Genomic DNA, 27,257 nt, shown 5'->3' with positions numbered 1-27,257 from the left:
CCCCCCCCCCCCCCACCCCCCCCCCCCCCCACCCCCCCCCCCCCCCACCCCCCCCCCCCCCCACCCCCCCCCCCCCCCACCCCCCCCCCCCCCCACCCCCCCCCCCCCCCACCCCCCCCCCCCCCCACCCCCCCCCCCCCCCACCCCCCCCCCCCCCCACCCCCCCCCCCCCCCACCCCCCCCCCCCCCCACCCCCCCCCCCCCCCACCCCCCCCCCCCCCCACCCCCCCCCCCCCCCACCCCCCCCCCCCCCCACCCCCCCCCCCCCCCACCCCCCCCCCCCCCCACCCCCCCCCCCCCCCACCCCCCCCCCCCCCCACCCCCCCCCCCCCCCACCCCCCCCCCCCCCCACCCCCCCCCCCCCCCACCCCCCCCCCCCCCCACCCCCCCCCCCCCCCACCCCCCCCCCCCCCCACCCCCCCCCCCCCCCACCCCCCCCCCCCCCCACCCCCCCCCCCCCCCACCCCCCCCCCCCCCCACCCCCCCCCCCCCCCACCCCCCCCCCCCCCCACCCCCCCCCCCCCCCACCCCCCCCCCCCCCCACCCCCCCCCCCCCCCACCCCCCCCCCCCCCCACCCCCCCCCCCCCCCACCCCCCCCCCCCCCCACCCCCCCCCCCCCCCACCCCCCCCCCCCCCCACCCCCCCCCCCCCCCACCCCCCCCCCCCCCCACCCCCCCCCCCCCCCACCCCCCCCCCCCCCCACCCCCCCCCCCCCCCACCCCCCCCCCCCCCCACCCCCCCCCCCCCCCACCCCCCCCCCCCCCCACCCCCCCCCCCCCCCACCCCCCCCCCCCCCCACCCCCCCCCCCCCCCACCCCCCCCCCCCCCCACCCCCCCCCCCCCCCACCCCCCCCCCCCCCCACCCCCCCCCCCCCCCACCCCCCCCCCCCCCCACCCCCCCCCCCCCCCACCCCCCCCCCCCCCCACCCCCCCCCCCCCCCACCCCCCCCCCCCCCCACCCCCCCCCCCCCCCACCCCCCCCCCCCCCCACCCCCCCCCCCCCCCACCCCCCCCCCCCCCCACCCCCCCCCCCCCCCACCCCCCCCCCCCCCCACCCCCCCCCCCCCCCACCCCCCCCCCCCCCCACCCCCCCCCCCCCCCACCCCCCCCCCCCCCCACCCCCCCCCCCCCCCACCCCCCCCCCCCCCCACCCCCCCCCCCCCCCACCCCCCCCCCCCCCCACCCCCCCCCCCCCCCACCCCCCCCCCCCCCCACCCCCCCCCCCCCCCACCCCCCCCCCCCCCCACCCCCCCCCCCCCCCACCCCCCCCCCCCCCCACCCCCCCCCCCCCCCACCCCCCCCCCCCCCCACCCCCCCCCCCCCCCACCCCCCCCCCCCCCCACCCCCCCCCCCCCCCACCCCCCCCCCCCCCCACCCCCCCCCCCCCCCACCCCCCCCCCCCCCCACCCCCCCCCCCCCCCACCCCCCCCCCCCCCCACCCCCCCCCCCCCCCACCCCCCCCCCCCCCCACCCCCCCCCCCCCCCACCCCCCCCCCCCCCCACCCCCCCCCCCCCCCACCCCCCCCCCCCCCCACCCCCCCCCCCCCCCACCCCCCCCCCCCCCCACCCCCCCCCCCCCCCACCCCCCCCCCCCCCCACCCCCCCCCCCCCCCACCCCCCCCCCCCCCCACCCCCCCCCCCCCCCACCCCCCCCCCCCCCCACCCCCCCCCCCCCCCACCCCCCCCCCCCCCCACCCCCCCCCCCCCCCACCCCCCCCCCCCCCCACCCCCCCCCCCCCCCACCCCCCCCCCCCCCCACCCCCCCCCCCCCCCACCCCCCCCCCCCCCCACCCCCCCCCCCCCCCACCCCCCCCCCCCCCCACCCCCCCCCCCCCCCACCCCCCCCCCCCCCCACCCCCCCCCCCCCCCACCCCCCCCCCCCCCCACCCCCCCCCCCCCCCACCCCCCCCCCCCCCCACCCCCCCCCCCCCCCACCCCCCCCCCCCCCCACCCCCCCCCCCCCCCACCCCCCCCCCCCCCCACCCCCCCCCCCCCCCACCCCCCCCCCCCCCCACCCCCCCCCCCCCCCACCCCCCCCCCCCCCCACCCCCCCCCCCCCCCACCCCCCCCCAAGCAGCATTCTCTCCTGACGTTTCGCCTGCATCTGTGGCTGGCATCTCTTTTTGAGATTCTCTGAAGATGCCAGCCACAGATGCAGGCGAAACGTCAGGAGAGAATGCTGCTAGAACACGGCCATACAGCCCGGAAACCACACAGCACCCGGAGAATATATACTTGTTGGAGTATCCAGGGTGGGGGAAAGAACCATTGTCTGTTAACAAGTAAAGGGTGCAATTAGCAAGCTAGATTTACATGTGTTGAGTGGGATCCACCCATTAGCATGTGAGTAACAATGAAGATAGCAAGGTCAATAGGTGAGGTCATCTGAATAGAAGTAGCCTGGCCTTTGTTCCCTTTGATTGTTTACTGTCTATAGTCATCAGCTCCACACAAACCTGCGGGCATTTGAAGGTTTTTGTTATAATGGCCAGAATTAGTACGATTGTTTTGGGATGAATACTTGTGGTGTGCTTCCAAATTATGTAATCTGCTTCTTTGGATGGAAAATTTCTAAAACCCCAGTTGTGTCTTTGTGGCCAAGGGAAGATAGAAAATCTGGAACACTATTTGTCATACTTCTCATTTTTCTCATTATGTGAGGTCTAAGTATCTAGTTCTGGTTGAATTGTTGCATTTTCTGGTTGCATTTTCAGATTTTGTGAAGATTCATTTCTTGCCAGGATCATTTAACCAGGATAAATGTCATCTTTATTTGCTAATAAGTTTTGACACCAATTTCTCTGGTTCACTGACATTTCTAGCCAAGACTGTAGGTCATCTGATTTGGCTCTACGTTGACTAAATTAGATAAAGGTTTCTTTGCTCTCTCATTTTTATGTAAATTTGACTCTGCACTTTTATTTTTGTTATTTGTATTTTGTAATTCGTACTATGATCTCTTTATGTTATGTATATGACCTATGGTTATAAACAATACCTACCAATTGACTGACCCATGATTTAATGGGAAAGCTGGTGGCAACATACCTACCTCTTCTGTGTCACAGGTGGTGGTGACCACAGCTCCCTGTAGCTGTTAATTTGTGGTTGGCAAATACATGTTCTGCAGCAGCTTCTGTCCACAAACAGGAAAACAAGTAGTTTCTAATGGCTGCTTCTCACCAGTTCAAACTTGGCCCCTACGCACCTTGAAATCACGTGTTTTTGATGTACTTTTGTTCAGTTCTAATGGTTATTGTCTTTTTATTATGTAAATGTTTAACATGTTAGCTCCCATTGTGGCCTTCATGAGGGCAGAAAGAGAATATATAAGTCATACACATAGTTATTCCTTTTTGGCCCACCAGACCAGTAAGAAAAAAAGTGTGCAGAACATGGTGGAAATGACATAATGTGGAACATCAACCTTAGTATTAGTAAGACTGCCATTTTCTTATCAGGGAAATCCTCCCATCCCTGACTGCTGTTCCCTGCCTGTGTTCCTATGGCTGGTTGGGAGAAAAATACTATTAAAGAAACACAGTCAGTGATGGTATGACATTACTTCCAGGGAAAACCCAAAAGTGATGTCAGTTGACTCTGGGAATTGCCAGAAACTCTGTGATTTTAGAGAGGCATAACAACACTTCCATATTTTCCCCAGAAGTGACATCACGCCATCATAGATGGCAGCTTCCATATCCTCTTGCTGGTTTCCAGGCCATGGATCCCAACACATCAATTGACATTCTCATATTATAGTTTCCATATAGTTTCCAGGATGTCAGCTTATGCACTGACTTCACATCTGCTTCCTTATCCAGAGGATTATTGTAAGGACAAATGAGGACAGAAATACCATGTTTAGTACTCTAAATTTCATGGTGGAGGAGAAGGATATAGATGAAAAAAATCTTGCTGATGGCGCCTCAATCCTGCAATCAGCCTTGGCAGATAGGGAGAAGTTCAGATGTCACATTCCCAAGGAATCATGAATACATGGGAAAGGTTAACTCCTGGTAATCATAGTCTGCAGTGGTTTCCCAGGGGTATTCCACCTTAATAGGCTTGCCCACAGATCTGAGGAAAAATTACCTGTACCTTTACGAGAGGCTGCTGAAGCTTTTCATATCATAGTAAATAATATCTGCATAGTAAATAATACTGCATTAAATACTGCATACTGCATTTAAGCAGTATTAAAGGGACAGATCATTGTTCTTCCAAAAAAACTTGCAATGCTGTCTTAAAAATCTTCCATTTTCACTAGACATTGTACCTGTCCATAGAGATTTTCTTCCCGTTCTCCCATGAAGGAACTCAGTGTGACATATACCATTCTCCTGTTCTCCTTTTATCCTTACAACTACCAGAGGGAACTCAGTTAGACTAAGAAAGGGTGCTGACCCAAGTCACTCATCGAGTTTCCTGCAAAGTGAAGATCTGATGAATGCGAAGTTAAATTAAACACACAGCGCCCAGATTTCCCAGAGACTACCCCTACATTCTAAATGCACTGTACCTGTATAGCATTGCTTAAAGCACAATACAAATATTCCACACCAGTTGTGAAAGATATATTCATATGTGTATTAAAGGGGAAAGGAACAAATTTGGCCAAAAGATATCTTAGAAAGACACCTACATCCTTATATTTTAAAGGGAAATGTTACTATTCATATGCATGTATAGCCTGCATTGACAAATTGACAAGGTCATTTTATATGCTGTGGAAAATAGCAAAAGTTCGGTAGCCCCTTAAAGATTAACAGAATTTCTGGGAGGGTGTGAGCTTTCATCAGTCATGGCTCACTTCTTTAGATACAGCTAGAATGTGAGTTCATCTGTCCTTAATTAAAGAAGAATGAATTCAGATAATGGCAGACATGCTTGGATTAGATGTGCTACACAAAAGGGTAGTTGATGGGGAGAAATCAGTAATAGTAATGAGATGCACACCTTAACATGGAGGTGGGGGCAGGGTTGTGTGTATCAGCAAAGCTTGGAGCAATACCACAAGAGGTCTAGACTCTGTCAAGAGCCTAAACCAGGGGTAGGGAACCTGCGGCTCTCCAGATGTTCAGGAACTACAATTCCCATCAGCCTCTGTCAGCATGGCCAATTGGCCATGCTGGTAGGGGCTGATGGGAATTGTAGTTCCTGAACATCTGGAGAGCCGCAGGTTCCCTACCCCTGTACTAAATCATGATTTGGCATTACAACTGAACCAATCTGCTTCATCTGCTTCCTACATCTGATCAACCAGATTCTGAAAAGACTGGAAGTTCATGTCAAAACAAGTTAGCTCCTTCTTTTCCTCCTAAAACATTCTGCTGCATAACTAGACTGTAAAGACAGTTAATGTTTGATGCCAATGTTTGATGATATATGTGTATAAAAGACAGTTAAAACCAATAGAAGAGTCTAATCTGGAACTGGATTAAATGATATCCAAGTACATTACAGATGGGATTCTATTACTTCTATAAGGGTGCATCAAATTAAACTGAGTCAGTGTCTTCAGCAATGATATATGGATATGAACATATATCCTGCTTATACTTCTTCTTTCAGTATGGCAAAACAAAGCAGAAAATCTTCAGTTTACATAACAGGAGATGCAGCAGCTGTTGAACATAATGCAACAACTATGCAGCATACTTAAAACATTAGACTCAAAACAGAAAAACTGCAGCTTTCAGTGGCATTTCTTTTCATGTTTGAGGTGACAGAAATATCTTTATTTTGCTGGCTGAGCTCCCCACTATATATAACACAAAGGACCAGAGGCGTTTTTCCCCCCTAAATGACAAACACTTCACAGTTCACTTGATTGGACTGCTGACCCCTTCAAAATTGAGAACGTATTTCAGTTATTAACTGATAAAACAAAAAGGAAGCTAATTGGCCTTGTGGGATTTGAAGATTTTCAACCTACGGAAGATCATGAAAAAACAAAATTCTCAGCGGGTTTTTTGGGTCTCAGCTACAGGAATGCAAAATAAGCCAGATGTTCAGACTAATGACATGAGCACCATATGAACAATACAAATCCAAATATGGGCTTATTGATTATGGTGGCATTATCTAAGGAAGATACCCTTATCAAATGTAAATGTTTGGGATAGTTCCTTTCCAATGGGTGAGGTCTTGGCTTAGTCGATCAGAGTAATTCTTTCCAAAAGGTGGTGGTAATAATAATAAATAATAAATAATAAATAATAAATAATAAAAGATAAAGATAAAGATAAAGATAATGATGATGATGATGATGATGATGATGATGATGATGATGATGATGATAATAATAATAATAATAATAATAATAATAATAATAATAATAATGAAAAATATGATTAAAATGAGGACTGAAACCCGGCACAACACAGCTCTACACGGCCAATTTCTGGAGATGATCAAGGACAAGGTGGACAACAAAAAGACCTGGCTGTGATTAACAACTGAAAGTCTGAAAAAAGAAATGGCATCCCTGATTTTAACCGCTCAAGAACAAGCCATTAGAACAAATTCGATCAAGGCCAGAATCGAAAAATCCTCGGACGATGCAAAATGCAGATTGTGCGAAGAAGCTGATGAAACTGTAGATCATGTCCTCAGCTGTTGCAAAAAGATTGCCCAGACTGAGTACAAATAGAGGCACAACTCAGTGGCCAAGGTGATCCACTTGAATTTATGCAAGAATTACAACATAAGAACAGCTAAAAACTGGTGAGAATATTGTCCAGAGAAAGTAAGGGAAAATGAGAAGGTCAAGATCCTGTGGGACTTTCGAATCCAAATGGACAAAGTGTTGAAACATAATACAACAGACATCACCATGATTAAGGACAAGAAAGTGACCATCATCGACATAGCAGGACCCGGTGACAGCAGGTTCATTGAAAAAGAACATGAAAATGTCATAAAATACCATGATTTGAAAATTGAGCTTCAGCGTTCACGGCACAAACCAGCTGAGGTCGTCCTAGTGGTAACACTGGGGCAGCACTTGAAACATCTTCAAATCGACAAAATAAACATCTGTCAGATTCAGAAGGCAGCCCTACTGGGATCCGCACGAATACTATGCCAATACATTACAACTTCCTAGGCATCTGGGTGAGGCTTGAATTGTAATGAAGGCCAACAACCAGCTAAAGAACTGGCAGCCCGCTGTGAGGTGAAATGCAGCAGCCCATTAATATGCTGGAGACGTTGAACTCTTAACTTTGTTGCTGAACCCATGGGGATTAACAGCCATGTGGGAAAGGGAACAAAATTATTCTCTTGCTGTCTGTTATCAGTGGAGCTGGTGCTTGTGGAAAGTCACCCACTATTCTTTCTTCAGTGCAGCCCTCTGACCTGTGTGGCTATGAGGCCATAACTTGCTAATCAGAGGCTATAAAGGTCCCATGATTTTGACTAACACTATGAGATAAAATCCACTGTGGAGCCGAGGGCATGAAAAGTCATCTCTGATGAATAATGATCTGAGTTTTTGCCTGGGAACTTTGACTGTGATCCAAGAGCAGAAAATACAGGTTTGTGGTAAGATATGTTCTATTGATACAGCTCTAGGAAATTTAATTGTACATGGATTTTCCGCTGAATAAAGAAAGTTAATGCAATGGAACCTGTGTGCTAATAAAATGTGCCTGCATCAATAAAACAGTGCTTATTGAATTCCAAGTGGTTTCTGCTATGTTCACCTATCAGAGAGAGTTGCAAAGATTCTAACAGCAGGGGTTCCTGCAACTACCTTTTGAAAGGCCAGGATGTCTGTTTCAAGCTGGAATAATCTTTATCAGACAGGTGAAGAATTCAAGGGCATCAACTAGTGAATTCAGTTAACAATTTTCATTCCAATTAACATAAAGTTCACCAATCCCCCAATTGTAGAAATAAACAAAATTAGGTTATTTGGTTGAGTCCTTTGTTGGACAAGAGAATTACAAACGAAGTTGATGCTATAATGAACTTTTCATAGATACAGCGGATTTTCTGTATACTGTTCTAGGGAAGTAAGTACAGAGGCAGAATCAGTCCATGTATTTTTCAAACCACTGTGGAAATTGTTGATTTCCAGGATATGTATTTGTACTATTTTTATTTTAATTAATTAATTAATTGACAATAATAATAATTATTATTAATAAAAGTTTAAGGAGACCAACCCTTTTGTAAATGGATCTTTTTAGTCAAACTACTCTGCTGTCATTATTGGTAACTTCAAAATCAGTACTTTGTGTGGAAAGAACACCCTTGATAGTTGCATTCACAAAGATGTGGCAGTGCAGAAACTATTGTAATGATCAAGAAGTCACTAGTATTAGCTGTTGAATCTGATATTAAATGAATACATGTTAATTTTTATAGGCCAAAAAAGCATCACAGACCATAAATACCAAACATTTATCTATCCTACATCTGAAGAAAAACTTGATTCCCTGTGGAAACACTAAAATGTAGCTCTAGACATACTTGTGATAGGAAATTGAATCTGTTGGTTTTTGCCTCTGACCTCACTGATCTGCAACAATGAAACAATTGGACCCTATTGCGCTTTTCACTGAATTACCGCAATACTGTTTCCAAGCCAAATAAATTTTACTGCTGCTCAGAAAGGACCGAGCATATCAGTTTGAAAGGGCAGCATCACATTTCACAGCCACAGTTTAGAAAGACATTATCATGTGGTCCGAATGCAAAAGATTCTAGCTCCAGCCTTTAGAATCTCTCGTTAACCCCCCTGCAGGAAGCGGAACTGGAAAGAACCTCTTTCTTACATCTTATTTTAATGGGTTTATGTATGTATTTATATGATGCTTTTTAGCTGCACTAGTCCCCAAAGTGTGTAGTAAAAATAAGCCCTGATTAGGTTAGCTCCAGGCTAGCCTGATCTCATCAGATCCCAGAAGCTAAGCAAGGTTGGCTCTGGTGAGTATTTGAATGGGGGACCACCAAGCAAGTCCAACGTTGTGATGTGGAGGCAGGCAAGAACAAACCATCTTTGAATGTCTCTTGCCTTGAAAACCCTTCTGAGTCACCGTAAGGAAGCTGTGACTTGATAACAAAAAAAGAGAGAGAGAAAAAAGAGCAATGCCACAGAGCTGTGTTCTCTGCAAGACTAAGACATCTGTGAGTTCAATTGTTCAAAAACAATGACAGTGTTACATAATCAACAACAAAAGTGTTAGTAAATTCAGTGGGGACGTTTTACATGGTTTTTACATGAAGAAATGCTTTGGACACTATGAGGAAACAGGAGCAGAAGTAATCAGCTACTATGCACATGACACAGGGAGAGAAAGATTAGGGGATAAGTGATGAAGGAGAAGATTGGTTATAGAGTGAGTGAACAGATGTGCTCAGTGAGGAATAATGATTTTCACAGATAACGCAAGCACAAGAATATTGGGATATTGGCATTTATAGGGATATTGACTGCTTTCCCTTGGCTCCTGAAGAAACTGAGAAGCATATTGTTATGCCTTACAAGGAGCTATATAATTTTTATGTATGCCAGTAATGCAGTACATTTCACCTATTATAACAATTCAGTTACAGCAATTACGACCACTGTGTGCACCAAGCTTCAGTGTTAGTTTGCTGAGACTCTAAATAATCTCTTTATATGCCTTTCTTTCCATGTGTTATTTCACAACACAAACTTGTAACATCTACAGAGGAGGTAATTTCATAAACATGTTGTTCCATCTACCAAAGCACACAGCACAGGCGTCTGAAAGAATTCCGCAGACTGTTAGAAAAACAGCAGTTCATCATGGAAGAGCTCCATTACATTAAACATGGAAGATTTACATTATATTAAATATCCTTGCCATTTACTGTTTGCAGAGTGGTGTAAAATATGAAGACATTTATTACTTTACTGACATTTTTATCCCACGTAACTTATTAATTTGTTAATTTGTGCATGTGAAATGATAGGATTAGAGCTGAGTTATAAAACATTTCTACAGTTTGGTTTCATTCTCAAATATTACCTTCATATTTCACTGGCATTTTCGTACCCACCCAAAAAACTTTTGTCAAGGAAACACCAGAGTCATACTTTTTGAACTTTCTGACCCAGGGTGGTTGTTACAATTTCTACATGACTACTTCAGTAATACTTCAATATTTCAGGCAGAAACTTGCTGAACATGTTTAGCAGGATGCCTTTTAAAATGAATTTATTGTTTAAAAATACTTTCTACCTTCACACACTGACATTCCTTGGGTTGTTGTGGCAGCTGATGTGGAAGCAACTCCTTAAAAATCTGCACAACTAATTAAATCTCTGATAACCAATCAGAAGACTTGCTGGGCAAAAGTCACATCTGGCTGAGCCAACTTTCTGAAAACACGTGGTGAGCACTAGGAAAAATGTTGGCAGGGGCCACGAAAAGTGTTGATGGCACTGTGGTGTCCATAGGAGCATGATAGGGGACCCCCTGTGCTAGATAGTATGGAAGTCTTGGCTGTTTCAATAGGGAATATTTAATCATCTAAAATAAACCAGTGTTTGAATTATGATGATTAATTCTGCAAGATATTGTTCCTGCATCACTAACTTCAAAATTGTTCTGCTATACTATGCTTTCTAAAACTAAAAAATTGTATTATTATGTCCTGTTATTTCAAACTCCTCTAATGAAACTATAATGGAAACTGTTACATCTTCGACCTTTACCTAGTTACTATTGAAATGATATACATCATTGGTATACATTATCAACTTCAATTAGATATGGCCATAATTTAGAAGTGATAACAAACCATGCTTTGCCTACAATGAACAACTGAGGAGAGGGTTGATAGGAGGGACTCCTTTCTTATTTCTTGGTTTACCTCTGAAGAACTCATATAAGCTAACATATCTTTCATGGCAAATTCCCTTCCTGCAAACAGCTCAGAAAATAAAGCCTTTCTCGGCAAACTGAAGTTTTTATTTCACGAAAATCATAAATTCCCTCCCCTCCAAACAACAGTTCCTGATAACAGTTTACACTTGATTGGAGGCACAAACACAAAAATCCCAGGCTTGTTTAATGGCTAACCCATTTCATGTAATGGCTATGCCAATTACACAGTAATTCATATGCACACCCAACCAGAAGATTACAATGGTTCTAATTCATCTCTGCAGGTGGTCAAACGTATCCATGTATACTGAATAGTGCCTCTGCTAAAAAAAAATGATCTGGAAAAACAGTTCTGTTTCTGAAGCTAAGTAAGTCTCACCCAGTAAACTACCAGGAAGGGAAACTGCCATGGGGACATATATTAGCTGCCATTAGTTCTTTAGGCATTAGTTTACTATAAAATTAAAATAACTGAAGCTTTCCTGCAGGTGCCAGAAATGTGGGCATCATATTGTTGCTGCAACTGTATTTGAAATGGGACTCTCTTTATGAAACAATGAAAAGAAAGCAAATTCTGAATATACAGTGTTACACCTTGAGTATAACTGTTTGCCATAGCTGATAATGCAAACAATAAACTAGAATTAATCAGGAGACCATGTGAAGCAGTGGTGGACTACGGCCAAGATGAATTGAAGGCTGGATGGAGATAGACTACGTGACCTCAGCAATTATTCTTAGAACTCAATGATTTTCTAGGCTTGTCATTTAACACATTTTTGTGGGAAAAGGTCATGTTCAAATTCAGAGCTGTTTAACTGGCTGGAGATGTGCTCCCTGCCAGTTATCTTACTCCTCAGCTAAAGGCCAAATGTTGTAAATCAAATAAAAACAACAACTGGACAAGAAAAGATGAATGGAGGCACTTATCGGGACTCAGAGAATCCTTCAGAGCCCATATAGGAAACAGACCAGGCCCTGAGAAGATAATAGGCGGCAGACTCAGTGATCTATTATCATAAAGGCAGCTCACCTCGATAAAGAAAAGACTCGCTGCTGATGTTGGATGATGGTACATGTAAACTGTCACAAGGACAGCGGCTGCCACAATCAGGACCAGGATGAAAATTCCAACAATTAAGCCAGCATGAAGAGTTGCACCTTTCTTCTCTGCTGCACTGTCATCGGTTGAGGCTGCAGGAAAAAAATTGGATTACGTCTGGCATGATTTCACTTGTATTTTTTGGTTTTTTGGTGGGATACTCCTATAATGTCAACAAAAAGCCACTTTTATTATTTTTAGCCTAATAAAAACATTGCCGTAGCCCCATGCAAATTTAACTCAGGCATTCTAACATTTCTAAATTAACTGAACAGTTAGTCTGCATTTGGCGTTTCCTGAAAACATATCAGCACTCATCTACAAACCTCATGCATTAACTGAATATTTTTTGGAAAGCTTATGTTATCATATCTTTAAGTTAAGAATAGTCACAAGTCTGTCTGACGAAGAGCAACTAAAAGTGGGATAGTGGTGAATATGGGTTTCCAAAGTTCAGTGTTACTGTGGAGCAGATGGGTGTTAAAGGGCCCTCCATTATTTTGATCTGAAGAGAGCCCAGGTACCAGATAAAAATATTGCTGAGAGCTATCATTTTGCTAAACTACTGAGCAGTACAGCAACATGCGCACAAAGTGACAGAAAGTGTTGACTATAGAAACACATCTCCTCAACTCACCTGTCTAAAATTCTGATTATTAACTCTGCTGCCATTTGTTTAGTACATTTACAGCGCAATCCTATGCAGAGTTACTTCAGCCTCAGCCCACTGAATCCATGGGCTAAACTGGAAGAAATAGGTATAGGACTGCACTGTTTATTAACATTTGATTCTGCCAGCTAAGAATGATTTTGGTTTTGGACACCCTGAGCAGCTAAAACAGATGGGATAGTTAACAACGAGTTAATTAGCTTGTTGTGACATAAATACAAACCCTCCATCGAGGCATTAAAAGAAGACTTAAAATTCATGTATGCTGTTTGGAAAGCAGTTTGTACACTGACATCAAAAGCACAAAAAGGCTGTATCAGCTTTAAGGCACAGATAGTGGTGCAATTGTTCAACAAGACATTTTTAGAAAATGAATAGCAGTTGTAAGTTTATTGTATTATAGATTTTTATGTTCGTACTTTCTAAATCAGTAATTTGGTAATCTGGTTTGATGGGTCATTGTATGAATTATACTGCTTTTGGGATTGCAAGACACTCTGCTCTTTCTATAGGGCCACAAAGCCTTGGAATAAATAATGCTATCTCTGCCACATATAATGCGACTCCTGCCAGGACAAACATAATGTTTGCTATGAACAATCGTATGTGGTGAGTCAGTTGAAGGGAAGGGAAAGAATTTACTACACTGAATACTTCAGCCATCATTTAGCAATGGAGTGGACAAAATAGGAGTCAGAATTCATTTTCTGGTGTCCTCCTCTAGATTTACTAAGATCTCTCAACATAATTATGAAGGGTAACCATGCCACATTAAATCAATTAATCAATCTCTTGGCTGCTCTTCTGCAAATTGTTGAGAAATGCCACCCACTCTAAACTCCATAGTATTTTGTTAATTGGGGCTACAGTCTACACATGCCCCAGGAGGTTCAATACCAGTAAAGGACTTGAAAAATGGAAACTATAGGGGATGAGTCAACTCTTTCCCAAACACAGGTCACTCAAGAGCATACTTATACAAATAAGACAGCAATTCCTGTTGAGGCAGGAAGGCCAGGACTCACCCCAGAAAGGGATGAAATCCCAAAGGAGGATTATAAATTCTCTGAACATGAGGAAGAAGCTCTCTTCTCTAATGTTCTCATCTTTTGGATGGCCACGAGCCAACAAAGGACTACACTGACTAAACTATTATTGCAAGCCACTTTGAATCAAGAGGAAAGGTAGGATATAAATCTTAATAAATAATAAATTTTAATAAACAACCCCCCCAACAAACAAATAATAAACTTTTCTCTAGGGATGCCATCTGGACCACATGACAGGGGAAAGGCAAGAAGTCCCAACTCAGAACATGTTCCCAGAATTATCAAGAGAACAGGACATTTCTTCACAAAAGGTAACTGGCAAATGATGCTCTGAGTTTCCATTCAGCTCCTTCCTGCCCTGATCTGTCTTCATCAGTGGCTATTCTACCTGGGCACATCAAAAAACAGATAGTACATATAGCAGAGCTGAATCAGAATAAGGTTTATATATTGTTTAATGGGAACCACAACTCCATCCAGAAAAACATGTTGTAATGTAGGGATGGGGTGGTTGTTTCCAACTCTGCTAGCTGAGAAGCAGTTGATATGCTTGCAAGGAGTTCATTTTACTGACTTGGGCTGGTTTTCTCACTGCAGCTATTGCAGGCCACAGTTATGGATGTCTTGGTTACAGTGGTGAAGCCACCAGGGGACGGGGGTTGCGCAATGCACCGGGCGCACCATTTGTAGTCACGTGGGGGGTGGAAAAATCCCCCTCCCTCCTGCGGCGCTCCCCACTTACTTTTAGGAAAGGAGCAGGCTGGAGAAGAAGGCTGGAAGCCTGCCTGCGTTGCCTGGGCCTGGTGTCCCTGGGAAATGTAGTTCCCACCAGGCCTAGGCAATGCAGGCAGCTTCCGGCCTTCTTCTCCAGCCTGCTCCTTTCCTAAAAGTAAGTGGGGTGCACGGAGGGGCATGGGGGGATCGCAAAAACCAGAGTGTGCACCGGGCAAACTCTGGTCTAGCTACGCCTCTGCTTGGTTACCTCCAGATAAGGTTACTGTAACACACTCTACATGGCACTGCCTTTGAAGAATGTCTGGGAGCTGTAACTGGTTCAGAAGGCAACTGAATTGGTTATAACTAGGGCCCATCACACAGATCACATTTCACCAGTTTTATACTAGCTGTCCCGGTAACTGGTTTAAACAGATCCAATTCAAAAATGGTGTGGTTGGCTTTAAATCATGAACTGGTTTAGAACCATGTATCTGAAAGACCACCTAGTGCCCAAGGTTAAAAAATGGTGGCAGCTTTCCTGCTCTGCCTGCTCATCCTGAGATGAGACTGATGGACATACAATAGGGGTGTTTTTAGAACTTCTTGCCTCAGGAAATTTTTCTGCCCCCCCCAATCCCCAGCTTGGGTTGGATCTGGAGTAGACGGGTAATTTCTACAATTCTCCTTTCCCCTCTTGTCATTCTTCCAGTTCCCCTTTTCCCTGAGAGCAGGGGCATATCTACAGAAAATAGTTTACAATGCACCCCGTCTGCTTTTTTTTGTAGATACACCCCTGTTGGAGAGTGTCAATTCCAAGTTAAAATTAGAGAAGGGGGAGGGGAGCAGCTGTTCCTGGAAATTCCCCCTCAGCTAGCTGGGTTCTTTAAGAGGACAGTGCAAGCCCACAGCAAGAGGACCAGCATCTTGGGCAAGCAGCAACTGGGGTTTCTGGCATCGGCAAGCAGGTCCTCCTCCAGCTCACTCCTAGAATCATAGAGTTGGAAGAAACCACAAGGGTCATCAAGTCTAACCCCCTGCCATAAAATTTGCAGAATGACCTTTCCTCAGCCTGACTTATCCCACAGAGTTCTTATGAAGACAAATTGGAGGGACAGACACCCATCAATATCACCCTGAGTTCCTTGGAAGAATGGTCAGATAAAAATGCCACACATAGCTGTTATACTCCCATTTCATTTGGATTCCAATCCAATCCTTGGCAAAGCTAAGGCCTAAAATCAATGGCCTCAGATAAGAATAACTGCATAGGATTACACTATTGGGGTGCAGATTTTGCCAGCAGTAATGCTGGAAGGTGGGAAGGCATGGATGTTCAAGTCATGGAGTGGAGCAGCCTGTTATGGATATAGTCTTTAAAATATGATTTCTGAAATGATCTTCTGGGCATATTTCACTGGCAATCACCGTTGATTCATACTATTTTGCACAAAGTAACCATGAGGAGAACCAATGCATTTTCAGGAAACTGAAAATATGCAATATGATCTACATTGTACTTCCTTTGTAGCAATATGTGCGAGTTAAACAGCTTCACAGCATTTACATGCACACTTCAAAAACATTATTTTATTCATATGAGATATAGACCACAGATGTATTAAATAATTCCATATTTCAACGAAACCAATAGCCAGCAACTAAGAACCATAAAGGAATTCTGATTTGATATTCATACAGTGTTTAGCATCCAGGTTTGTAAATGAGAATTCTGTCACTTCCAGACAGCATATACGATTATCAGCCTGTCACTATTTGTGCTAGCTTCTGCTTTTAAAGCATTAAAATAGTGATCAGTATGCCAAATGCAATGTGTGTGTGTGTGTGTACACAACACACACACACACAGTGTTTATATTCATACATAAAAACAATTAAACAATATGAATCCATATATGTGGCCTTTTAAGCATCAAGAAATGGAACCAACTGAAAATTTACATAACTCAAGTCCAAGAAACTGATAACCGCAAGGTTCGGACATATAAGGGAAATTGGTTTCATTCTGTTTGCACAGACAATGAAGAAGGTTGTCAACTCTGGCAGATATCACCTGACAGTTTTGTTACAAAGTGATGGAATAGAAGGGTGAAAGAAATCTCAAACCCTTTTGCAGGTAAAAAGAACTTATTAAGCTTATCACAGCACATCTGCTGTTGGCAGAAAAAGACCAGCATAACTAAGCTTGTAGAAAAGATGCTTGGCTTCCTAACCCTGACCCTCCAAACTATTTTTGAACTTTTATTCATTTTACAAAATTTATCCCTCACCTTTCTGCCCTCCTAACCTACGAAGTTGACTTACAAATTAAAACATACACAATAAAACAACATTTCAAAACTATTAAAACCAACATCACTAAGCAATGAAAAGCCATCTCTAAATACGTATAAAAATATAAAACAATAATTAAAATATTGGGCAGGAAGAAAGGATCATTTATGGTAAGATAAATGAAACAAAAAAGTTTTCAACTGCTGGCAGACAGGGGAATAACGAGGCAAATTGTAGCCCTGGGCAAAACCTGAGTTGGATGCCCCCCCCCATGGTCAGCCACTCCACCACGACCAATTTTTTTTTGCCCCAGGACATTGGTGCATGCAGCGGGTGCATTTTTAGATATATCAGCACTACAATTTCAGCGTATCATCAGGAGACTGTCCCTACCCATCAAGTTTGGTGAGGTTTGGTTCAGGGAGTCCAAAGTTATGGACTCCCAAAGGGGGTGCCCCATTCCCCCATTGTTTCCAATGGGAGCTAATAGGAGATGGGGGCTACAGTTTTGAGGGTCCATAACTTTGGCCCCCCTGAACCAAACTGCACCAAACCTGGGGGGTATCATTAGGGCAGTCTCCTGATGAGACCCTGAAAGCTTTGAGACTGTGCCTTCAGAAATGTGCCCCCCCAGCCTGCAACCCCCATTGACAGCAATGCAGAAAACTCAATGCAGAACAAAGATTCTTGGGCAAATTTCAGGATGTTCTTGTAGGGAGGGCATTCTTGGACGTATCAGCACCAAAATTCCAGGGCATCATCTGTATACTGTCTTGATGGAAACCCCAAGGTTTGGTGCAGTTTGGTTCAGGGGGTCCAAAGTTATGGACCCTCAAAAGGGTAGCCCCCATCTCCTTAGCAAAGAATGTGGGATGGGTACCCCTTTGAGGATCCATAACTTTGGACCCCCTAAACCAAACCTCACCAAACCTGGGGGGTAGCATAAGGACAGCCTCCTGATGATATGCTGAAATGTTGGTGCCGATAGCCTAAAAACCACTAAAAATACCCAAAAACAAACCCAGGATTTTGATGCCCCCCCACAAGTTGATGCCCTGGGCAGCTGCACACCTTGCCCAATGGGCATTACGCCAGTGCTGGCAGAAGATGGTAACAGAAAGGGCACACCTCTATGGAAAAAGATTCCACAGTTTTGGTGCTGAGTCTGTACTGGATTGCCATCTTTCTAATCTCAGAAGATGGGGGTACCCAAAGAAGGGCCTTGGAAGATGTCATAAGGGAGTAGGCAGTCCTTCAGGTATGTTGGTCCCAAACCAAATGGGACTCTCGTGGTCAACATCAACAGTTTGATTTGTGCCTGGAAACAGACTGAAAGCTAGTATATATGGGCTAAGACCGGAATGATATGGACCTTACATTCCAGTCAACATCCTGGCTGCAGCATTCTGCATTGACTGAAGTTTCGGAACACTTTCAAAAACAGTTCCACTTAAAGCACACTACAGTAATCTAATCTAGATACTACAGTGGCATCCAAGGTAACCACAACAGACAGCATCTCTGGCAAACATTATTGATAACCTGTCATGCAAAGAAACATGGGCAAACACTAGTCAAATCTGTTGTCTTCCTTCTGTAGCAGGGAACAGAAAATGGCATGCATACATCCACGGTTCAATTACCAACATGTCCAAGGAATGATTTTAGGCAACAAGATTAAATGAGTAAGCCTAGGCAAGACTTATGACTGAGATGAGAGTTGTTACTGACAGCTGGAGTAGATAATAAGGCACTGATGTGTAAACCAGCTTACATACATTCACAAACCAACTCTTTTAAATGGAATATTGGGAACGAAGGACAATCTGATTATTTCACAATAAATGGTTTGAAAACAGAAGTTATAATTCTCATTTGATTCATAGCCATGCAAATATTTGGCACTGTAGGGCTGATTATGCACAATGTGCTTGTTGCACAATGGGGGTAAATGTCTGCCAGAGCAAGATTTCTTGTACAGGCCTTGTACAGGGAGCCCCACTTTCACTTTCCATTCTCTCTGAGGCAAGCGAGACCACTTTTAGCATGACTTTTAATTTGCTTTGCAGCCAGAGCAGGCAGATTTGCCAGTCAGCACAGCTTTGCCACAGACATCTTCCTACCACCCACCACCAGCCTTCCCATTTCCTCATGTCACTTTGCATGCCTTTCTCATTGCCCCCCTCCATGCTGCCAGCACTTTCCTGTTTCTCAGTGCTCATATCAAGAGATCAATATCTCAATATAATAACAACAGAGAAAGCTTTTGCAAGGAATAGTACAAACAGGGCATCTTTTTGGCTCCAGTTCCCCCCTCCCCCCACTCTGCTTCCAATGATTGGAAGGGCTTTTAAAACTTTATTTTAGACAAGATTCTGTTTTAAAATAAGCTTCTCTTCTCTTGCAGCAAGAAAGAAAGGAGGGGAAAGGAGGGGGATAGAATATCAGCTCTAGTGTTGAGACTCCCAAGTATGATGAGATATGTGCCTTTAAGGCTATTAAAGGGCAGAGTTAAGGGAACCAGGTTGGGAGAGTTCTCTGCAGAAAAAACTGTGCACCTAGGAGGGAATGCCTCCTTGCACGTAAACAGAAATGCGAGTGCCCATTACAAATGCAAGGAAATCCCACTGCGCAGAGAAGAGTCCTGAGGTAAGCATTCCATGCATAGTGTGCCTAGCTCTTCTCTTCCTGATTTTGCTATCTGGCAACTTGAGACACCCATGCAACATTCTGGCAGCATTTCAGTGGGATGGAAATGATACTTTGGAGAAGGGAAAGAGACTCAGGATAGACAGTTCATTGATAAGAAGTCAATGGAACTGCTGCAGATACCTGATTTGTGAATTACATTTTTAACTCTTGAGATTAGAACAGTTAACTGAGTTAAGGGATATCTACCGCTTAATGTAGATGGGCCTCTTTTAAATATAACTAAGCTCTATTGCAAACTTCCTGCATATTTCTCTCCTCAGAGCTTGTTGTTCCAGTATAAAAGAGGACAGAATTGCCTAATGCAGTGACTGTCCAGCTATCCATTCATTTTATTGGTTTTAGAAACAAAGTATGGTTTTGGCATCTGGTCCATAAAGAAAGGAAGAACCATTATTCAAGAGAACAAATAGTAACTATTTGAATTCTGTTCTTGTGTAATTTATACCTTATTCTGCACATTTACCACAGCGATATTTGCAGTAAAAAATGGTGCTTGGTGAAGAGGGGAAGATGTGAATCTGGAGCAAATCCAGACGTCTTACACCAATGCTCTTCTGAGCATATTCCAAAACCCCACAAAACAAGCTGAAGTGAAAGCAATTTATCAGTGTGACTACATTAAATTTCCTCAAAGTAAAGATTATTAATCTGGGAGGCTGTTTTCCCAGGATGAATGACTTCAGCACTTTCTATTCCAGCAGACATTTAAACAGTCTTTTTGTTAAAAGAGTGTCTTAAACATAACTCATTCCCATACAGAAGTAGAAAATACTTACAAGTAAACAAAGCAATTATATATATATATTTAGAATACAATTGCCGCCCTGATAAAAGATCTGGCACTGAGGACTTGCTTCAAGGAGTGTGATGTGTCCGCACATTTGGGGTGGGGGCACAGCAGAATCTTACAATACAGTTATCAGCATGGTTTTCTTCTTTTGACATTATGGTTTTCTTCTTACCACTCCTTTTAGGTGCAGCTTTGATTGTCCTTTCGTTTAGAAGTGCGCACAAATTGATTTGCCTTGCCTAGATTTGATTGCAGTGATAGCTTTTTGTAATTCATGTACAGAGGCAGTTAATTACTGGCTTTGATTTTAAAAAGCTATGATTATGTGAGAGAAATAATTTTATTGCCCAACTGAAAACAGGGCTGTAATTAATAAATCTATGGGCAGATAAATAAGTTTAGTGTTCGAGTAATTGTTTCTGAATGTAGAAGTGGGCATGGACTAGAATGAAAAATTAGAATGCTGATGGGTTGGGTCAAAAGAATTTGAAGCACAACAATGGCATTTTCCTGCTTTTCCCACATCAATTTGCCTGGTATCCACAAAAGCTGCTCCTGAAAGTCAGGGGGCTCTTGGGAATAATGCAGGAATGATTTGAAGGTGCAGTTGAAGCGGGAACAGTAGAAGTACCTTTGGTCACACAGAAGACCATTTGGATTTCTGGCAATAAAAGAAGCAAAAGGGAAATGGAAGCAAACTCACACAAGGATCTCAGGGTGTGTGACAAATACCACAAACCACGGGTCCCTAACCTTCTGAGTCTGTGAGCACCTCTGGAATTCTGACACACAACGCTGGGTGCAACCACAAAATGGCTGCCACAGAAGGTGGAGATGACCACAGTGTCAGGGAGTGAGGTTATGCATAACTCTAAAAGCAATATTTCAGGCAAAAGCAAAGTTTAACAGAACCTCTTTTAAACTGAACAACTCATCAAATCTCCATTGGTCAATTAGATACCCTGCTGGGGGAAAAACCTTGCCTGGCCCCACCCACTTTCTAAAAACACTTGATGGGTTCCAGGAAAAGTGGTGGCTGGCACCATGTTGAGGACTCCTGACACAGACCATGTGTTAGACCAGGGGTAGGGAACCTGCGGCTCGAGAGCCGCATGCGGCTCTTCTGCCCTTGCACTGCGGCTCCACGAGCCGAGCCGCCGGCTTCATCCTTGCCTGCCCTGCAGGCAGCAGGGCGGGCACACCAATTGCCCGTGGCCGGCTGGGCAGTGCCGCAGGCTTCCCCTCTCGCCCACCCCGTTGGAGTGGGGCGGGCGCTTTCCCGGCGGCCGGCAAGGCCAAGCCGCTGGTCCCATCCTTGCCCGCCCTGCAGGCAGCAGGGCGGGTGCATCCATGCGCTTCTCAGAATGAGTGGAGTAAAAGGTAAAAAAACCCAATATATACAGTGTTATCTTTATTTTAAATGTCAAAAATTATTTGCGGCTCCAAGTGTTTTCTTTTCCAGTGGAAAATGGGTCCAAATGGCTCTTTGAGTGTTAAAGGTTCCCTACCCCTGTGTTAGACAGTGTGGGCATCATACTGGAATACTGTTGGATGTAGAGTCCTCTGTTTCCTAGGCTGGATTTGGAATACATATGCTTAAGCCCTAATATATGTTTAAGAAGATTCTGTTCTGGCTAAGTGACATTCTGAAGCTTCAATTTATGAATGGTCAAATTATAGAGGAAAAGGTACAAGAGGGCTCCTAAAGAAATGCACAACTTTATGCCTTCTCATGAGTCCTCATAAACCAGATTCCCACACTATTCCTATAGGATGCTTCATAAATTATATGTTCAAGATACATCCCATTATTAAAAGATAGGGAAGTATTTCCAGAGTAAACAGTAACAAGAAAAACATTTTCAGGACTGTAGCTATAATTGTGACTGTACTGCATTTAGAAACAGCTATTTATGAACATATGGTCTCAGTTTTATCAGTTAATTTCAAAAATACCACATTAAGAAGAAGAAGAGTTTGGATTTATATCCCCCCTTTCTCTCCTGTAGGAGACTCAAAGGGGCTTACAATCTCCTTGCCCTTCCCCCCTCACAACAAACACCCTGTGAGGTGGGTGGGGCTGAGAGAGCTCAGAAGAACTGTGACTAGCCCAAGGTCACCCAGCTGGCATGTGTGGGAGTGTACAGGCTAATCTGAATTCCTCAGATAAGCCTCCACAACTCAAGTGGCAGAGCTGGGAATCAAACCCGGTTCCTCCAGATCAGAGTGCACCTGCTCTTAGCCACTGCTCTTAGCCACTACGCCACTGCTGCTATTAAGAGTAGCTGGATACATTGTTAGTGTGTGAGAAGATCCTCCTTTGCGACCTTTTTTCAGTCCTTTCTCTGTATTGCAATTCCAGCTCTGTTAGGTAGTCCCGGTTCAGGATCTCTATAGTTAGACAACTGCATTCTATGCACACATATTATGAGCAGGAGTGGAACACGGTGTGTGATATGTGAAATATAAATACCCTTTCTCTGACTACCAGTTGAATTCTACAGTAGCCTCTAAGAATTCTCATCTTGAAAGTGAGAATCCTGTACAATAGACCCTTGCTATTTGCAGATTTCTGTCTTGTGAAATGGGTTTTTTTCAGTTATTTAAATGTTTTGTCTACAACTGAGCAACTACCTTTGGTGACAGTCACAGACCCCAATGTGATGCCTTTAAAGACAGAGATCAAATTAGTACAACATTTATACGTCTTCATTTTCTTTTAAGCAGAACAATATATACAACAGCCGTACTAGAGAGGAAAGAATCTTAAACTATCCAAATTGTTCTAGCTGTAAAATTCACTTTAAAAATAATTATGGGATTGTTGAGAGGTCATCTTGAGGACCCCAGGAATTCAACAATCCTTCAAGATTCTAGGCAAGCAGCAGGCTGAACTGGTTATTCTTGCTTAGCTACATCTATCAATCCACTTTACAATATCAAAAATGCTGAGCTGGGACATATAAAAAGGCAGCCTGTACTTCAAAAGACTCCATGCATCTGGGTAAATCAGAAATGACAGCGTTTAGAAGCAGGGAGAAGGAGATAAAAGTGAAATGGAATTTCAAATGAGAGAGGCCATTCAGCGCTACCACAGGTGTTTAATGCCTTTAATTACAGGTGATTTCCATATAAAAATAAAAGGTCGGAACAGCTTGACCTATACCAATGGTATGATTTAAAATGTAATTAAGTTACCCTGTGATAAATGATGGCCTTAAATGTTCTGGCATGAAAGGAATGGTAGAATTTTTAAGAATCCCTTGGCTGTTTCTAATCAAGTATTGATTGTTCTGCCTCAAAGGGGCATAACTAATGACAGGGGCTCATTGATCAGATATAACTTACTTCTCCCTTTCGATAAGAGTTTAATAGGAGATCTATTCTGGAAAAAACTGATGATTCTTTATTTGTCTGGCTTCAGACTGACTTCTCCATCTGAAAGGCTGACAAAGCACAGCAAGTAAAAAGAAAAGCGAGACAAGTGTTATCAAGCCTAATCTAAAAGCTATGCTAAAACCCAGTGAACAATGGAAGATTCATCACCACTTCAAAAACCAGTGGTTAGCGTTTGGGGGTGGGGTGGGGTGACAAATCTTGTGCCACTTAGAAGGCTGTTTTTTCTGCCTTTTTTTGTTTGAAGTGAAAGCACCCAAGTCAAGCAAAGCGATGCTACATAATCAAATCAATTTGTTGGCTTTTAAAAAATCAAACCAATTTAATTTTAAAGCTACATAGTCTTGCTTAAAGATAAACAAGGTACAAACTGTTTCAAGGTGGAGTAACAACTAAAGGCCAGTTGAAGTGAATGACTCTAGGGTCAATTTAGTGAATATAATAGTTGTGAGGTATACATAAACATTATTCCCCATGTCATAATGTAACTGTACAGATATGTAACAGGGGTCACTTAGCCAATCTTTTCCACTAAACAACCCCAGACATTCAAAAAGTGAGAATTATTCCATGAGGACTGAAAACATTGATCTGTTTTTATCACCCTTTCTTGATTGTGCTCCAGTGTCTTTTACATTAACACATCTGTGACTTGATATTAACAGATATCTAGCAAGGTCAGTCTTTAACTTCCTAGATAAGGATGGCCGGGGTATAAATTCCAGATATCAATTATGCTAATGCAGAGATGTTTGGCTAAACGTGACAAGTGAGATTTTGCTAATCATAAATATTTATTGCACTGCATAGCATTTTGGGGTGTATGTCACAGAGCTGAGATTCAGTGAAGTGGATCGAGTGAAAAGCATTTCTACACTCTGGTGCAGATTCATGTTTTTCTATGGGATGTGATTTTATAAAATTGCATGAATGCTTTTGTATGAATGTGAAGGAATATCAGCACTTACCTCCATTATCTTTTAGGTGTAGAGCTATCTTAGTATCATCTGGAAGAAAGAAATTCAAAGCTATTAGACCAAGGAACTATATGTAAGAAGATATAATGCTTTATCAGCTATTTTCATTATTTCCCGTGTACACAGTGTTTGATCCCGAATTCACTATTGGCTATGGTTCAATAAGTCTGTTCTTCTGTGCTGCAAACATCAAGAAATTTCATTGGCTCTGACAGTTCTGGCCTTATTTTCAAAAACATCCCAAGAAATTTTGCTACGGGAATCAACTAGGTACTTTAAAGGTCTAATTACACCATAATAAAACCATAAAACCTTCCAGAAGTTATAGAAGTTATATGGATTTTTCTTTGCCTTCTACAGGAAGTCTTTAACTGGTCTGATTCTAAACCTAGAAATCACTGAGATCCTCTTTTCTTCTGTCCCATGATACAAGCATCTCTGAACTATCCCACAGTAGCCAACGCAGAAAACCTTCAGACAATACAGTTGAAAATTACAGCTAAAGTGGTACCGCAGTATATGAACTTTTCTCAGAAACTTTTAACTCTATAAGAAATAAGAAAAACACCTCCAATGATATTGGGAGAGGGTGTGAACAGGGATAAAACAGTTTGTCCATGGTGCATAGTCACAGTGGAAGCTACAGTCAGTGTTCTATATCTTCTCAACCTTCAGTGCTGGCAAAGGCAAGGATGAAGCTAGGGCCATGCTGGCAGGGGCTGATGGGAATTGTAGTCCATAACATCTGGAGTGCCAAAGGTTCGCCACCATGGAGCTAGGCTGTGGAATGGTATAATAAACTTGTCAGATTTAGGCTAAGCTGGATTGGTACTTGAAAAGGAGACCTCCAAGGAAGACTCTGCATAGGACAGCCATGGCAAACCACCTCTGCCTTGGAAAACCCAGCAGGGGTTGCTGTAAGTCAGCTGAGATTTGACAGCACCTTACACACCCACATCTAAATTACTGATACAAGTAGGAGCGCTCTTTGCCTCTGTTCTGTACTGGAAAGCAATGAAAACCGCACAGCTCTACAAGACAGGAAACAGGGCCCAGTTAGCAAGGGTAGAATATGTAATTTTATTTTGACCACAAGTGGTTTCCCATATATTTCCCATTCAACTGAGAGCACTGCTGCTACATTTTTTCTCAGTGATGAAGCTATGTAGCCAATCCAGATTGGGTATCTGTTATAATGACATCATTTTATTCAGCATACGTTTCCTAAATAGCAGGAAGCATGCAGGGAGGGAGAAGGACATAGGAGAAGCTACACAATGCCAGTCTAAGCACACCTTCCAAGCCCATGGATTTCAATATAGATCTGCTGAAGCTAGCATTGATAAGAAGAAAAATGCACCATCTGCAAACAATCATAAGATGAAAAAATTACACTTGGGTTTTTGGGAAGAAGAATTTGACCACCATAAAAACTTTTTTCTTCCCCAATTTTTTATTTGTAAAATTTTAGTGCAGCTTGCCAAGGTATTACATACTGTATGGGAAAAAATCAATAGCACAGCCAATTACTGGACTTAGCACACAGCAAATAAAAAGTGCTTTTATCTTTCCCACAGGTAACACAAACCCTTTAAGTATATTTTTATTTGTATGACTTTTTGTGATCACTTGGGATCCTCTGGACTTAGCTGTTATTTAGCACCACAGTACACACCACCTGTTATATATTTTTCCGATACATAAGCTACCAAATTTGAACACTTACTGTTTTCCAAATTTCTATTATTACTTGTCAATTTGAGCAGCCAACAACCAGTGACATTATTAGCAGAGGGGTACTGGGAATTAACGTTCAGATCCTGTACTGATCACTCTTAAAGCGTTCTTTCTGAGGACTATAAAGTTTAACCTTTGTGTTAGCAGCTTGAAATGCTATTGAGAGAATTCTTTATAACAGGGGTAAATCTAAGCAGATAAATCCATGCAGAAAACATCTCACCACAGTCTATCATAAAATTATTTTTACTTCTTTAATGCAGCATTAATTCTTCATTAAAATAAAAAAAGTGTTTAACACTAATTTTGTCATATAGTCACAAAAGTAGAAAAAAAACCCAAGAAAGACATTTCCAGTGTCATTCTAAGCTCTTTAAAGACCATTGACTTCAAAGGACTTATATATAACTCTGTTTAGGACTGTGTTGCTGTGTGAATGGGTAACGATCAGCAACTACCTGCTCATATGCATTTTCTGTGGGAACTCTCACATTATGGAATAGCTTGCCTGAGGAGGTCAAGAAGGTTCCTCACAACACTACCCTATTTTCCTAGGACCCAACAGTTGCTAGCAAAATATTTATATAGGAAGGCCTGGGTGGAAGATGTTAAATTGCTTCATACAACAGATTATTACATTAATTACTCTGTCATGTTAATTCAGGAATGTAAGTAACTTTGCAATCCTATTGTCCCAGTTGGGTGGGTGGGTGGGAATCACCACCTGGATGCAGAACAGGCTCATGCTGACAGATTTGCTCTCTCCAAGGCACTTACCATGGTGGAGGGGCAAAAATGCCAGTGGGCAGATGTTGAGGTTCTCTGGGACAACCAAATGTGGCACCTCATCCCGTCAGCACAATGTGGGTGGACTGGAGACATTCCCAGGATGGAGCCATCTGTGGTCGGCTTCCACCTGGCCTTCACAGCCATAAATGCCACAAAC

General features: G+C 44.2%; 1 protein-coding gene across 3 annotated transcripts in view; it reads right to left on the bottom strand.

Moving 5' to 3' along the window:
* Nucleotides 1-27,257, bottom strand: part of PLXDC2 (plexin domain containing 2) — a 247,278-nt gene that overhangs the window by 5,925 nt on the left and 214,096 nt on the right. For all 3 annotated transcript variants that reach the window (XM_048510913.1, XM_048510914.1, XM_048510915.1), the window contains 2 exons: nucleotides 24,566-24,604; nucleotides 11,903-12,063 (listed from right to left, as the gene is read on the bottom strand). In XM_048510913.1, the coding sequence (XP_048366870.1) occupies nucleotides 11,903-12,063; nucleotides 24,566-24,604 (200 nt within the window). The remainder of the gene's footprint in view (nucleotides 1-11,902; nucleotides 12,064-24,565; nucleotides 24,605-27,257) is intronic.

Source organism: Sphaerodactylus townsendi, linkage group LG11 (assembly GCF_021028975.2).
Source record: "Sphaerodactylus townsendi isolate TG3544 linkage group LG11, MPM_Stown_v2.3, whole genome shotgun sequence".
NCBI lineage: Eukaryota > Metazoa > Chordata > Lepidosauria > Squamata > Sphaerodactylidae > Sphaerodactylus > Sphaerodactylus townsendi.
Note: the sequence above shows the minus strand (reverse complement) of the source record. Positions and strands in the feature narration are given on the sequence as shown.